This window comes from Sphaeramia orbicularis, chromosome 16 (genome assembly GCF_902148855.1).
Source record: "Sphaeramia orbicularis chromosome 16, fSphaOr1.1, whole genome shotgun sequence".
NCBI classification, from domain to species: Eukaryota; Metazoa; Chordata; class Actinopteri; order Kurtiformes; family Apogonidae; genus Sphaeramia; species Sphaeramia orbicularis.
The window spans coordinates 11,378,172-11,394,406 of record NC_043972.1 but is presented as its reverse complement, the minus strand read 5'-3'; the positions used below and the strand labels follow the sequence as shown (position 1 = coordinate 11,394,406).

General features: G+C 39.3%; 1 protein-coding gene across 1 annotated transcript in view; it reads right to left on the bottom strand.

Annotated features, from left to right (window-relative positions):
• Positions 1-16,235, bottom strand: part of rspo2 (R-spondin 2) — a 155,436-nt gene that overhangs the window by 56,498 nt on the left and 82,703 nt on the right. The window contains exons 3-4 of the mRNA XM_030158927.1: positions 9,414-9,557; positions 7,059-7,247 (exon numbers count right to left, since the gene is read on the bottom strand). Coding sequence (XP_030014787.1) covers positions 7,059-7,247; positions 9,414-9,557 — 333 coding nt within the window. The remainder of the gene's footprint in view (positions 1-7,058; positions 7,248-9,413; positions 9,558-16,235) is intronic.

The window sequence follows — 16,235 nt, the reverse complement described above, 5'->3', positions numbered from 1 at the left end:
CCTTTTTGGCTTCTTCATCCTGTTTCACTCCAGTGGCTCAGAATTTTACATTATATTTATTTGAACTAAAGAGTGTTACGTTTCACCGGCTTTTGCCAAGTGTGGATTTTTCACTTGCGGTTAAATGGAAGGGAATTAACAACACATGCCTGAGCCTGAAATTTACCTTTTATTAAATGGGCCACCATAGCTCTGCTTGAGTCTGGAGAGTCCTGAGATGAACAGAGTGACACTTTTACACACACTGGAGGCTGGAGAACAGGGGGTCAAACATATGGCCCGCGAACCAAAACCGGCCCGCCAAAGGGTCCAATCCGGCCCGAACAATCAAAGGTGTCAAACATGTTGTAGTTCAGGTTCCACATACAGACCAATGTGATCTTACACTTAAATCACTGTTTCACTTTATATCAATGTCCTGAAATGTGTAAAAACAATCAGAAGTCTTTATTTACAGTACTGTACAGGAAGCTCTTTTAGAGGTAGTTCTTTAGTGAGTGTCCTTTAGAGTATATACAGTAACCTTAATGTCAACCTGGTACTAACCCACTGTTGTGTTCTGCTCTGTTTGTTTTTTATCTTGTTGTGCTGTGTGTAAAGCTGATGAATACTGGAATTTCCCTCAGGATTAATAAAGTATCTATCTATCTATCTATCTATCTATCTATCTATCTATCTATCTATCTATCTATCTATCTATCTATCTATCTATCTATCTATCTATCTATCTATCTATCTATCTATCTATCTATCTATCTATCTATCTATCTATCTATCTAGTCACAGTCTAATTTTCTTCCCATGACAGATTTGATGGGATTTGTTGTAAATATTGGTGGTTCAAGCTGATGTCAAATGGGGCTGAGTTCAGCTGCTGCTGGAACAGACTGATCTCATGAAATTGCATTGTGTCACGCAAGGTTACTATCAGTAATGAAAACTAACGAAATGAGGAAAACTAGAATTGAAAAAACATTTTCGTTGACTGAAATAAATAAAAAACTAGAATAAAAGAAAAAAAAAACGATAACTGAAACTGTATTGTGTGCTTATAAAACTAACTCAAATTTATAAAAATTATGGATAAAATTCCCTTCGTTTTCTTTTTTGTCGATGTTGGATTGGTGCGAAAGCGATTTATTTCGCTCTAGCAATTTTAGCTAGCGGCACCATACGACACTTCACGGTCCGTCACTTCTCGTCACTTGTCATTTACAGTCGTCTTCTGGTCCGCACTCTACCTGGAAACATGGAAACTAAAGTTGGGAGAAAGCGGCAGAGTCCTGTCTGGGATTTATTTGAACACGACGGAGAAGAAGAGAAAAGATACGACAAAACTAAAATTAATACTGAAACAAAACTAAAACTAAGCATTTAGAAAAAAAAAAGAAAACTAATACAAACTAGCAAACCTGCTCTAAAAACTAATTAAAACTAAATGGATTCGAGGAAAAAAGGTCAAAACTAAATAAAACTAAAATATAATGAAAAATCCAAACTATTAAAACCTTGATGTCACGCCAGTTTGTCCTTTTCGCGTGTTATTCAGCGCTATTTGATTGGGTGTCAATTTATGTCAAGATCTCTGGTTTACATACCCATAACCGCTAACCCTGACCGCTAATTGCGTGGTATTTGATGTGGCGTGAACATACATGTGGAAAGCTAATTCGTACAGATAACACGCCAAATAAAAATGGCGTGTATATTTACGCAGTTCATGATATCACATTGGCTGCGGCAGCATCTGGAGGTTTAGATAGTTGGAGAAGATCAATATATGGCATCAGAAGATGGAATCAAACATTCAACTATTTCTGAGTACGTCTATGAAAATGGGACAGATAGGGACAGGAAGGACAGGAAGCCTTTAAAGCTAAACCCACTTTTCTTAGTCTGTGGTTCATTTCTTTGTGTATTTGGACCCTAATAGTTCATACAGTTTGACTTTGAACCCTCCAGCTGCTGCAAAACTATCTTTAGATTCATTACGGCAAAAATCCAGTGGATTTCTACAACCTGTTTTAATTCTTTCTTAATTAGTTATGTTTTTTAACTAGTTCCGTCTCCACATTTGCTCATATCAGGTCCAGACTTCAGACCAACATTTCTCCAGTATTTCTCCATAATTGTTTGTCAGCAGCAGTGGTTGTAGTCCATACTGAAAATATGTCCAAACTTGGAGCCCATTATCTAAAACGTTCAGTTGTTGGTTGAATGGGACAGAGCAGCACAGCCAATAACCTGGAGGGGGCGGGGCCTGAAATGGCTCATGTGCATTTAAAGGGCCAGCGCTCCAAACCCCTTTTCTGGTGTCATTACTCAGAAATAGGGTTGAAGATGGACCTGTGGAGTTGAATGAATGAAGAATTCAGACCCAAGCAGAGCATTTACAGTTTATGGAGACCACAGGGAAATGTGGGAAAAGGAAGAATAACATTTAAAACAGCTAAATATCACTGCTTTAAAAAATGTGAATAACATGAACAAACATGAAAAAAAAAGAAATTTAGACAGAAAAATAAGTGGGATTTCAACAATGTCCTGCCTCTGTTTATCATTTACACATGTGCGTTACAACTTACAGATCACTGTGGATCTACAAATACACTAAACATTTAGTAACAGGCAGAATATTGTTAAAATTGCACTTATTTCTCTTGTATTTGTTCAGGCTATTCTCATTTTTTATGAAAGGAGAGTTTGTAAATGTGAACATATTTATGTAATTTTACTTTTTTTGCACTAAAACAAACAGAAAAATTTGGAGTTGTCATTATTTCTATGTTATTATGATAGTATTGTACTGTTCTGTATGTGGCCCCTAAACTAGAAATAATTTTAACACCACTGATTGTTAATATCTTCAGTGTAATATTTGTATTTCACAAATTCATCCCATAGCCTGGATTGGACCCTTTAAAGGACCAGCACTCCAAACCACCTTTCTGGTGTCATTACTCAGAAACAAGGTTGAAGATGGACCTGTGGAGTTGAATGAATGAAGAATTCAGACCCAAGCAGAGCATTTACAGTTTATGGAGACCACAGGGACATGTGGGAAAAGGAAGAATTACCTCCTCTAAGGAGGTTATGTTTTCATCAAGGTTTGTTTGTTTGGATGTTAGCAAGATAACTCAAAAAGTTATGGACGGATTTTGATAAAATTTCCGGGAAATGTTGATAGTGGCACAAGGAACAAATGATCAAATTTTGGCGGTGATCAGGGGGGACTGATCTGCCTTGGTGGAGGTCTGTGCTCTCTGAGTGCTTTTCTAGTTCCAATTAAAAAACCTAAATATCACTCCTTTAACCTCCTGAGACCCAGGAAATGTCAGCAAAGTACAAGCTTTTTTTGTTTTTTATTAAATAAGTGTCTATATTGGAAACATCATGATGCCACAGTTTTTTCAGATGCAGTTTTTAAAATTTTTATGGAATGTCCTTTGTGGTGGACAGTTTTCTTTTCTTTTTTTTTGGTATAAAGTTGTGAAACTCTTGTCCACAGAAAACCCATAGCTGGGTCTTAAGAGGTTAATGGTTTTCATTGTGCTAAAACAAAGAGGAAAAGTAGTCATTACTCATAAGTTATGTTATTATTTTACTGGTCTGGACCCACTTGAGTCCAAATTGGGCTGAATGTGGCCCCTGAACTAAAATGACTTTGCCCCCCCTGCTGTAGATCTTCTCCTCAGGCATTAGGAACTGTACTGAGAGGTTTTACTAGAACCACATTCACCAGGGAACAGTAGCTTTAAGCAAGATAGACATGGGGAGTCTGCTGTCGGTTTCTAAAGGCCTGCTCAGCTATGCGCTCAATTTAGACTTCACAACAACTTCCCATCAGCGACTTCAAGCTCCAGATAATTGACGACAGTAACCATGCGCAACAATGCCAAATTTTAATTAAAGAAGGTCATAAAATTCAAGAGTGCGTGGGGGCTGGGGAGAGTTTCCCTGACAAACAAGACAGGCATCGAGGAACTAAATGTGCCATGGAATCACAGTTTCCACCCCAGACAGCAGCGACGGCCTCGGTAGTGCTGAAATATGAGAAACTATCAGGGGTTTATTTCAAGTTTATTTACTCTTTCACCACTTCACTCAATGATCCTCCAATTCAGCCCTCCAGGCCAAAAATGGAAAAAAAAACCCTCGAGGTTAGAATATTTTCCTCTTTCTGTTAAACAATGTTTTCTTTTTTTGACAGGCTGAATGATATCTGCCACCGTAATTGCTTCCTTATTTGGCAAATTAAATATTTACACTCGGCCCGTACTAATCCAAGGTTTATGAGAGACGTAAAAGTACATTAAGGGAAAAGACATTTATTTTAAAAGCACTGTGAACTGAGGCCCTCACCCCCAAATGGTGTGTTTGGACTGTCTGGGAAAAATGGTTTACTTAAAAAAAAAAAAAAAAACGTTAGCTGCATTCACACAGAAATTCCAGATTGCACTTCTCGTTTAATGGCCTGACATACATGCTGTGTACACCGCAAATATCTCTCAAACTGACGGGAGGAAACAGAGACGTCCACTGAGGAAACCTGCAGTACGTACTTTGAAGAATTCCACTGAGGACAGGAAGAGAGATGGGAGTGAGGGGGAAAAATATACCTCAGAAAAAGAGCTGGCTCGAACAAAACTGCAATGGAAAAATACTGATATTTCAAGCACGGAAACACCAGCATGCACCTCAAAAAACAAAAAAAAAAGCTGAGTGCAAGGTACAAGGTTACATGAGACAGGTGGAAAGAGTTCCCCTGTGGCATAAAGGGCCTGTTTGCTTTAGTATTCACCGAAGTAGAGGAAACTTAAAGTGAAAATGGATGGAGTGGAGACTGACAGAAGGGCTGAGACTACAGTTACATGAAGCCCAGTGGTTCTGAAAACAGAGACTTTTCTATGCGTTTGTGCTAGAGTTAGGGGTTAGGGTTAGGGGTTAGAGGTTAGGGGTAGGGTTAGGGGGTTAGGGTTGGGATTGGGGGTTAGGGTTGGGGTTAGATGTAGGGTTGGGGGTTGGGGTTTGGGGTTAGGGTTAAGGGTTAGGGTTAGGGGTAGGGTTAGGGGGTAGGGTTGGGGGTTAGGGTTGGGGTTAGATGTAGGGTTGGGGGTTGGGGTTTGGGGTTTGGGGTTTGGGGTTAGGGTTAAGGGTTAGGGTTAGGGGTAGGGTTAGGGGGTAGGGTTGGGGGTTAGGGTTGGGGTTAGAGGTAGGAATGGGGTTTGGGTTGGGGTTAGGGTGCACAATATATCATTTGAGCATCGTTATTGCAACGTACCTGTGTCTAGTCTTGTGTGTTTCTATTGTGTGTTTTTTATTGTGTGGGCTATAGCTCTTTATTTTTCTGTTTGTGTCTTATAGGCGATGTCACTTTTATTTTTATGGCTATGTCACTTTTATTCTTATTCTTTTTTGTTGTTTCTCAGTGTTTCCATTCGGGGGTCATTTGGAACGAGAGAGCTGAGAAGGGGGCGCTGAGACCAAAATGGAGGGCGTTAGTTTGTTTAAGTATCAGTTTCTATCGCCATGATCTTCAGCGGTAACAACTTGTTACGAAGCACTATATCAACCTTCATCGCTAAGTTTTTTCCGGGGAGGCGGCAGGAGGCTCATGATGACGTAAAGGGGCGTTTGTTCAAAAAAGGTTGAGAAAGGCTGGTTTACAGGAAGAGGATGGAGCTGATACAGGAAGTTACAAATATTAAATGAGAAAAAAAGGAAGTTTGATGCTAGCGAATGTTAGCATCTTAGCTAATTAGCGCCTACTACATCTGCTTAACAGGATCTTTGTGTATTTACTTGATATAAAATAAGGCTTTTCCACATCGTCATATTTCATATTTTGTTTATCAGTCCTTTATTTGTTCTGTCCAGTTCAGTCGAAGGCAAATTTAGTCATAATTTATGTCCGTGCACAGCGGCCTTCAAGAACTAAAGACAAAACCTGACTAAAAAAACAGACGCAGCTGTAAACAACTACAGAACTAACACGGTTGGACTCAAATGTCAAACCCTGCGTCATCTGCTCAGACACATCAGAAAAAAAAGTCTTGGTCTCAGATTTGTTTGGACCCGGAACCAGGAAAACTGTACTGACAGTCAATAGACACTCTGAGGTAGAAATGTCTGCGTATTTCTACTTGTAGGAGGGCTGTAATTATTCATTGTGGATTTATTGATGACTTAGTGTTCGGGTAACTCAGATAATGATGAGTTGTCATGTTGTCATGGTTCATTGCACATGGGTTGGTCTCTTTGCAAAAGTGGACCAAATACACATTGAGCAATACTCAGTGGGTATCTGCACAATTTGAGGATTGGTTTTGAAGGCCTATATAAAGGCCCAAAAAGGCCACCATTGTTAGTCCAGTGAATGGCATCATGCCATGTCTATCATGTGAACAACGTCTCTGGGCACTGGGTATGGTGGAGGCCGGTTTGAGCTACAGTGATATAGCCAGGCGTATGGGCTGGGCACTACAGCAAGAGCGGAATAGGATTCTGCAGGACACCATCCGACGCCTAGTCCGAAGCATGCGCCAACGAATCGGCGCCTGCATCGAAGCAAACGGAGGCCATACCCAGTATTGACTGTTGTGACTTCGAGTTTGGCAGGTGCCATTTTCTTTTGTTAAGTTTTTTGTTTTGAAATTATTCTTGAAACTTTAAAATTTTTGTTTCTGTATGCCAATATTCTAAACAAATGATTCATATGAAAAAATTCCAGTTTAGGGTTTCCAAATTAAAATTATGTCGAACAATATGGTCTCAAAGTTTTCATTGACTGTGAGTGTACATCTCCATAGTTTCATAGCGGAAGTAACGTTTTGTTGTGATTCTTCTCAGGTTTCTGATTGGTTAATGGTACTCGACGGTCTCACCACACTGCCATCTACAGGTCAGGTGTGGATATACGGAGCTGTGTAAATGCAGATTTTTCTGAAAATAGTCACATCTGGACATAGTTTTTTTTAATCGGAGAGGGGCAAATATGGGTTTTCAAAAGTAACCGGGTCCATGTTAACGTAGCATGAGTGACGTAGGAACACCCTTACCTCTCCTGCAGTGCCTCATGGCCATTTTGCACATCCTGGACTCAGCGATGGTGGGACAGGGTATCGTGTCCTTGGGTGGTTTCTTTACGATGTGCCGCGTCCGGGTCTCCAAACCCCACTTATAGCCACAGGTTTTGTTTCTTCTGGTGCAAGCACCCCATTCGCTCCACTGGCCCACCTCGCAGCCTTCTGCAAAGACACGCCCACAAAGATGAGCAGTGAAACCACAGCAGAGGAACCTTTGGAGGTGACCCCAAGACCCCGGGTCAGGTTTAAATACAGGGGGAAGGGACTTTATTAGGACACTGTAACCCCTGTGTGCGTGTGTGTATGTGTGTGTGGGGGGGGTCCTGTTGAAGCGTTTGTTCTAGGTGTAAAAGGAGGATAAACTGAGATGTGACAGAAAACTGAGAGCAGGTAGAAGCTGTTTTGGGTTTGTTCTTACTGAAGCGGGTCTTTTAAAACAGTGGTTCTCAACTGGTCTGGGTTCAGGACCCCTCAATGACGAGCCCTGACCCAAACTGATAAAAGATAAACCTCACAATAATAATAATAATAATGCAGGATATCACAGTACGAAAATACAGAAGACAAGTTTTGTTTTTTCTTTTTTTGTGTGTAGTATTACGTTTTGCTGCCTTGAATTTTCATTTCTATATTATGTTATGAAAATTAATCAATTAGTAGCAATCAGGAAGCTTGTACCGCTTCCATATTCAAAATAAATCAATTTTAAAAAAAAGTTTAACCCTGTACAACCTGACACATCAAAAAGTTGCCACAAAATTCACATTTTTTAGAACTGAGATGTTTATTAGACCTTTTAATAATAGGGGCATTTTTATAAAGCACTTCATAAACCTGCAGTATCAAATTTGATACACAATTTTACTTCACTACAAAAAAAACCAATAACAACTTTCAAGTACCTATGCATTATTTTAGTCTATGAAGTACTTTTCAAAAATGAATAACAAGTTAAATGTTCTTCTTAACGTAACTTTTTGAAAGTTACCAAAGACTTTCCTGTGTGTGGACAATTTTTAAGGAGATTATTGATCCTGGTTATTAGATAAACACTCTGATACAAATGGTTTTGTAGGGTTAATGACAAACTAAAATGCCCAGTCGGTGATGATACTAAAGAGTGAAATATGCCCTTTAACATTAAATTAGGTCCATTTGAACCAGAACCAAAACATGTACTTAGTTAACCCTGTAAAGTCTGAACCATTGAATCATTGACAAAAAATTCCAGTTCTTTGAAACTGGAGCCTTTATTGGTCCTTCTGAACAAATATCAATTTCCATGTATGCGTTTCAATTTTGTATCATATTTGATACATCAGGTCTCAATGCTCAAATATTATTATTTTTGAACAAACAAAAACATAATATAACACAAACATGTCTAACAAATTGTTAATTCCTTTTCTAAACTGTCAAAAGTCTTCCTCCTTCCTCATTAATGACAGTCTTATAGTGTCACTGGAAAGGCCTCTGGTGAATAAATTCCTCCCCCTAATGGATTATCTGTGAATTGCATGTATATAATTGTATACATCAGGTTTTACAAGAAGAAAAACAGACTGTTCCAATGAAATTGTGTTATATGTGACGCCAGTTTATTGCATTTGGCGTGCTATACGTATGCATTTTCATCCTTTCATGTGTTATTTAACGCCATTTGATGGCGTATCAATGCGCTAGTCGCTAATTGCACTAATCGCTAACATTAACCGCTAATCGCACTAGCTGCTAATTGCACTAATCGCTAACCCTAACACTAAACCTAATCACGCTAATCAGTAATCGCACTAATTGCTAACCCTAAACCTAACCCTAAACCTAATCGCACTAATCGCCAACCCTAAAACTAATCGCGCTAATCGCTAACCCTAACCACTAATTGCGTGCTATTTTACACAGCGTAAATATACACGCTGAAAGCTCATAAAGCGTACAGATAACACGCCAATTAAAAGTGGCATATTATCTGTACGCAATTCATGATATCATGTTAAAGAAAAATATCACACTGATCACGTAGAGGGCTTCAAAACTCATGTATCAAATATGGTATGTTTGGCATTATAGGGTTAAAATTAAAAGTGCATTCAGTCACTTATTCAAGCATTAATCCTAAAGATGACATCACAATCAGAACATTTCAGTAACAGCCATTTTTAACACATTTGGTGTTTTTATGCTAAATCAGTTCAATTAATAAAGTACAACTAGGGTTTCTTAACATTATTTTTTCCACAAGGCAAAGGCCTGCGACCCACTGAAAAGGGGATTGCAACCCACCAGTTGAGAACCCCTGTTTTCAAACCTGTCAACAGTGTTCCGTACCTCCACACTCCATGGTGTCGTCCAGCGGGGCGAAACCCTCTGGGCACTTCTCGAAGCAGCGCCCTTTGTGTAGGTAAAACCCAGATTTACACTTGGTGCAGAAGTCTTTACTGAAGCAGGACTCGCAGTTCTCTATCCTGCACCCTGGAGGGAGAAAGAGGAAAAAGACAAGAGTCATCAGGGTCTGAGCAAACTTCTCATCTGGAGTTGATCGAAAGCTAAGAGGTTTGTGGAAAGGGGGTTCTTGAAAGGATTATACTGTCTCTGCCACAAAAAAGGAACCGGAGCTGCCAGTGCCCGGCTCTTTCTGGGGCTCAAGTGGATTTCACTGAACTTGTTTTTACCTGACACAGTTTTTAGTCAATACCGCTCGTATTTTTCAGGGCATAAATGAGACGAGTGAGGAACTTTGTCATGACGACCTCTTTCAACAGATGACACTTACATCCAACAGTCTGGATGCAAACACACAAGGGCACATGTTTTCAACTAATGGTGCGGTGCAACGGGAACAACCCGTCCAATCAGGGTTCGGAACAGTGCCGTCCATGAGCCGTCTAAACACTCCATACCGATCCGGTCCGAGCCTGTTTCTATGACTGTAAACTATGAGAAGGCAGGTTTTTATTAACCCTTCAAGACCCAAACTGTGACCAAAGCATCTACTGATCTGAACTGTTTAAAACCTGTTTAAAACAAATAATTTAGACTGATCTCAGGAAATCACATTACATGTCATACCAGTTCTTATGGCATTTGGCGTGCTATACGTACGCATTGTTGTTCTTTCACGTGTTATTCAACGCCACTTGATCGCGTGTCAATTTATGCTAAGATCTCCAGTTCACATAACCCTAAACCTCAGTGCCTGGTATTTGACACAGTGTGAATATACACACGGAAAATGTATAATATGAACAGATAGCATGCCAATTAACGCTAATCAAAAGTGGCATGCATTTTTATGTGATTTCATGACATTAAGTTGAAATAATTGGCGTAAAATACAGTTCTTCATCTTTTCATGGTCATCAGATATGACCCATTTGGATGTTCAGAGGCTCCATAGTTACCGTGGAAACACTGTCATCTTCTACAACATTGATTCACCAATAAAAGCCATGGAGTTGGATCAATGACAGTGGAGAAAATCAACAAAAATGAATTAAAAACAACCCAGAAAATAAATAATGTGGAAAAAGTAAGCAAAAACTTACTAAAAGTTAAAATAAATAAATAAATAAATATATAAAATGAGCAACAAAATGAAGAAAATGAGGCAAAGTAATTTCTTAAAATGAACAAAAATTCAAAATTAATCAACAAAATAATAAGTAACTTTAACAAAATAAGCCACAAACTGAACAAAATTGAAGAAAAAAAGAGAAAATGAGCAATAACAAGTATTGATAAGCATTGATTCACCAGTAAACCCCATGGAGTTGGATCAACAACAGAAGTTGTAGATGGTTGTTGTTTACCAGAGGGTTAGCATATTGGTCAGTTCATGTCTGTCTGTCTGTCTGTCTGTATACACTGTAGCGGTCACATTTCAAACATTATTGATATCAAACCATGAACAAATGATTTGCCATGGTCTGTAGTCCACCTGGTTAGTTTTTGTCAATAGTCAGCTAAAGTACAGCTGAGCTATCGGGCAAAGTTGGAGTCAAGCGCCTCATTTGCATATTCAGAAAACAGCTTTTATCTAAGAAAACTAAAACAGATACCAACAAACTTTGTATTATCGACCTATAGGAAGTCAGATATGACCTTTCATTTGGTACCAATTTTGTTAACCTTCGATGACCTTGAAAGGTCAAACTCAAGGTCATGATTTTCAAGATACTCCATTTTTGACCGTAACTCCCTTCATTTTGTGCATAGAAAAAAAACGACTGGTATCAGGTTATAAAGCATGAAAAAGGCCTCTTTCCATAAATAGCAATACTTTTCATAGAGCGACTGTATGAGTGTGAGTACTATGTACTTTTGGGGTAATCCTACAACAGATTCCCTTCCAAGCTACAAAGTGTTTGTTTTTTCATCTGAAACAGGCTTTAAGACTAAATTCAATGATGAATTATTTTTTCCAATAAGTACCTCATGAATTCGGTATTTTTGGTATTAGTACTTCATATACTATTAGCACAAATACTATGAACTACTTTTACTGTGTACTTTGAGTAATCATACTCCAGAATCCATTCCACACTGCACTTCTGTTTGTTGTATTCAGTGGTTGTAACAGATAAAATGTAAAAAAAGATTAAAACTTTTAAAAGTTTATAAGCTGTTATTTTTTGCGACTCCAGACAATTTTTTTTTTGGTGAAAGAGGGGGCAAAATGGCTCTGACTGATAATAAAGGTTGCAGACCCCTGATCTACATGATAAGTAAATTAAGTACGGGGGAAAATACTGTGTTTACAATGAAAAATGCAAAATATAGAGGATAATATAAGTGCTGATAAATCACTGAAAAAGGTTACATAGAGAGAAAATTCATATGGGAACTTCCACTAAAGTGGCTCTGGGTCTTAATGGGTTATAGTGTGAACGAAAGGTTTTGGCTGTGAAATGAGAGGGGGAAGCGGGGTTATGAAGGGTTATGAAGGGTCAGGCGGTGGTGGTGGCGGTGTGTGGGGGGGTGACAATATTTTGCGTTGCCTCACCAAACAAATGGTGTCGCATTTAGTCTGTAAACACCGCGGCACACTTACTGTATCCTCCCACGCCACACCCTGCCGCTGCGCTCAACACACAACGGCGCTCACAAAGAAAGGCTCAGCGATGTGTCATCAAGCTCTGACTCTGCAAATAGCACGTCAGGCAGCGCCAAATTACACCGACCACACCAACGGGGCGACGCACAGGCCCACATGATTAGAAGGAGCCTCCCACAGCTGTCTAATTTATGACACTCCTCGGCAGCAGCGTGGTGACCCTACTGGCCAATCAGCTTCGAGCGTCAGGGACACCCCCTCCCCTCCCCTCGGTGCCCGCAGGGGGCCTCCAGGTATGGTGTCCTCCAGGCCTCTGATTGTGTCTCCGACAGGGACGCAACTGTGCATTAGCGTTCGTCGGCGTTAATGTACGCGGCTGTGATTTTCCACATGTGAGTACGACGGAGGCCGATGGCTGCTCTTTTATCTGTGACCCTCGCTGGGCCCGGGGAAGGGAAGGTTCTCACAATCACACCCCTTAATTACACCATCTCCAGCTAACCATCAGGCCTCCTCCTCGACATTCCTCCAAAACGAGCTGGGGGTCCCTCCCCGCTTTACTTTGAACCCTAAAGTATGGCCTCTGCCCACTCACTCTGGTCTCACGCTTTCCAGTCTAAACAAACTGTGGACACACACACACACACACACACACACACACACACACGCACAAACACACACACATACCAATCAGATATGGCTGCAGATACGAGCTGCTGCGTAAAGACGCTGTTCTGCACATTCTTCACCATTAGACGCACTAATCACCTCCTGCTTTCACTCATACATTTATGCTAATACACCTCTGATCTGACAGGATTTATGTGGAGTTCCACAGGTCAGACCCAACTGTCAGGGCTGGTACGGGGGCTTGAAAGGGCTTGAATTTCAGTGTTGGGTTTCAAGGCTGGAATTTCAGTTTAAGTGTTTGAATTCTAGTTTAAATGCTTGAATTGTAGTTTAAGTGCTTGAAAGTACTTGAATTTTAGTTTAAGTGCTTGAATTCTAGTTTAAGTGCTTGAATTGTAGTTTAAGTGCTTGAAAGTACTTGAATTGTAGTTTAAGTGCTTGACTTTTACTTGACGTGCTTGAAAGTACTTGAATTCTAGTGTCAGTGTTTGAAAGTGCTTGAATTCTAGTTTAAGTGCTTGAAAGTACCTGAATTTTAGTTTAAGTGCTTAAATTCTAGTTTAAGTGCTTGAATTCTAGTGTAAGTGTTTGAAAGTGCTTGAATTGTAGTTTAAGTACTTGAATTGTAGTTTAAGAGCTTGAAAGTACTTGAATTATTGTTTAAGTGTTTGAAAGTGTTGGGAATTCTAAATCTGTGATTTATGTATTTATGTACTTATGTATTTATTTATTTATTTTACTATTAACTCCAGCCAAAGCTACTTATACAGAGGTCATACATTTTGAAAAATAAAACTTTATGTCCAAAATGTACATTTCCAGGTGTTCTCAGGTCGACTCCAGGTACGTTTTTATCTTAATCTTTGTTTCAGTGCGAGTGTGTCTGAAAACACCAATAAGTGGCTTCCCTTTTTTTGGTTCAAACTGTGCTTTCCTTTAATTCCTACACTTTTTTCTCTTATGAAACATAATTTTACATGTTTATAGTTTAATGCAATGTACATCATTGTGATAAAAAGTGACAACAGTATATGTATTCCTGTACGTATGTATTTTACCTGAGTGATAAGATGAAAATAACCCTTAAAAGTGCTTGGATTTGACTTTGAAAAATGTGCACGAACCCTGAACTTTGATGTGGACCGAGCTGAGGACAAGGTAAGGATCTATTTTTCTGTGCCGTTTCCTCTTTTCCTCAGAGTCAAACTGAATGAGGTTTGGATTCGATATGTTGAGTCCCATACAGGCAGCAGGGCTAATAAATCACTAGGCTAATTGGAAAGCACAAAGCTGTGTTTTAGCCTTCACGCTTCCCAGGCCTGTCATCACCTGCAAGACTTTTAGCTCCCAAACAAAAAAATAAAAGACCAAGACAGGGAACGAGAACATCTGGCAGTACTCACTCCACTGGTTTGTTGTGCAATCCTCGAGTACTGACAATAAATACGAGAAACGAAGATGCGAGGAACGCTGCAGCGGTAGCATCTGACAGCGAGGTTTTTTTGTTTTTTTTATTAAAACACTGCTTTTGGTTGGAATTTCTTATGTGGGTGCTTCTCTGAAACTGGTCCTAAAAACAGGACAGAGGGGCTAAAGATTCAAACTAATGTTATGAAGCAAGTTTGGAAGCACTTTGAGCCTATTTTAAAAAGAAATACTTACTGAGATAAAAGAGAAACTATTTTTCAGATAAAACATGTTTTTAAAAATTATTTTACATATATTTACTAAAAAAAAATCTGCATGTAACGTGGTCAAAAGGACACGAAAATTACACGCTACTATTTTTTTAAACTATCTTTTTATTCTCTCACGGGTACATTTGTGGAATCCAAGTAAATATTCAAGGCAAAGTATTTCACAAAAATAATGTGCAAGGTCATTTGCGATTTATTAGTGTTTAAATGTTCAGGTTCTGCATGTAACTCAAGTGGACACGATGGGTTCCACACCAAACCTGGAATGAGACTGAGATTGATGAAAAACCCACGTGTGGATTAGAAAAACCACTAGGATCAACACATTTAACACAGTGTCTTTATTTAGAGTCTATAGAAGAGCATTTACACACATGTTTACATATCTTTCACATTTAATGTCCCATTTTTGGTCCAATATTTTATTAAAAAATTCTTTTTTTATGGGATAGATCAGAGCAGGAGTATAATTTTTTTTGCATTTATCTGAGGTCATCATTAGGTCCATCCTGGGGGGAAATATGTCTACATTTACCTTTTATTATTGGGTCTAAAAAGATGGAAAAGTGTCAGATACTAAAATAAACCCAGTTTCACAGAAGTGTAGGTTGTCGGTCGATGGAAGTTGTGTTTTGTAAATAGGAGATAAGTAATAATGTCACTGTGTAAGATGGATGAGGTGGATGGCACATCGTTGTGGCTCCATGGGAGTTAAAATGCAGGGAGGCGAAGCTTAAGGGTCAAAGGTCACCAGAGATTGGGCCGGGTAGGAAGGGATCACTACAACAGACATGTATCCATCTGTCTAGCTATCAGGAAAGGGCTATCTGGGACACCGCGAGGCTATCTGTGTCACCGGAGAACCTCCCTCACTGACCGCCGAACACTCAGTCGGCCAAGTTGGCAGCCCCGGCAGCCAGTCCAGCAGCTCCAGAACAGGGGAGTGGGTTCATTCCCCCTGCAGGATTAACCTCTGGACCACCTTTAAAGTCTTCATCTAGGTGCCTCAGGGAGACTAATGAGAAATAATGAGGTCATCAGATCCCATTGAAGGCCTGGTGTTCCCGGGACTTAAACGTATTATCATCATTATCTCTCTCCTGGTTCTGGCTGTGAAGGAGGAAAAAAGCTTTCAGAAAAAAAAAAAAAAAAAAAAAAGCGCATGATTTCACAGGATGTTCTCAGTCCTGCCAAGGTTCTAATAGTTTTGGATTTTTGATTCTAGTTTAGTTTTATTTAGTTTTGACTTTTTTTCCTCTAATTCACTTAGTTTTAATTAGTTTTTCGAGCAGGTTTGCTAGTTTTGATTAGTTTTCATTATTTTCTAAATGCTTAGTTTTAGTTTAGTTTTAGTTTTGTCATGTCTTTTCTCTTCTTCTCCGTCGTATTCAAATAAATCCCAGACAAGACTCTGCTGCTTTCTCCCAGCTTTAGTCTCCATGTTTCCAGGTAGAGTGGGGACCAGAAGACGACTGGAAAAGACAAGTGACAAGAAGTGACGGACCGTTAAATATTATATGGTGCCAGCCACTAAAATTGCTTGAAGGGAAATAAATCGATTTCATATCAATCCGACACTGACACAAATGAAAATGAAGGGAATTTTATCCATAATTTTTAAACATTTTAGTTAGTTTTGTAAGCACACAATAGTTTCAGTTAGTTATCTTTTTTTTTTTTTCTTTAATTCTAGTTTTTAGTTTTCGTTAACGATAATAACCTCGGTCAGAACCAGTAGAGTTCAGTTTTCGGTATTTGAAGCCACGCGAC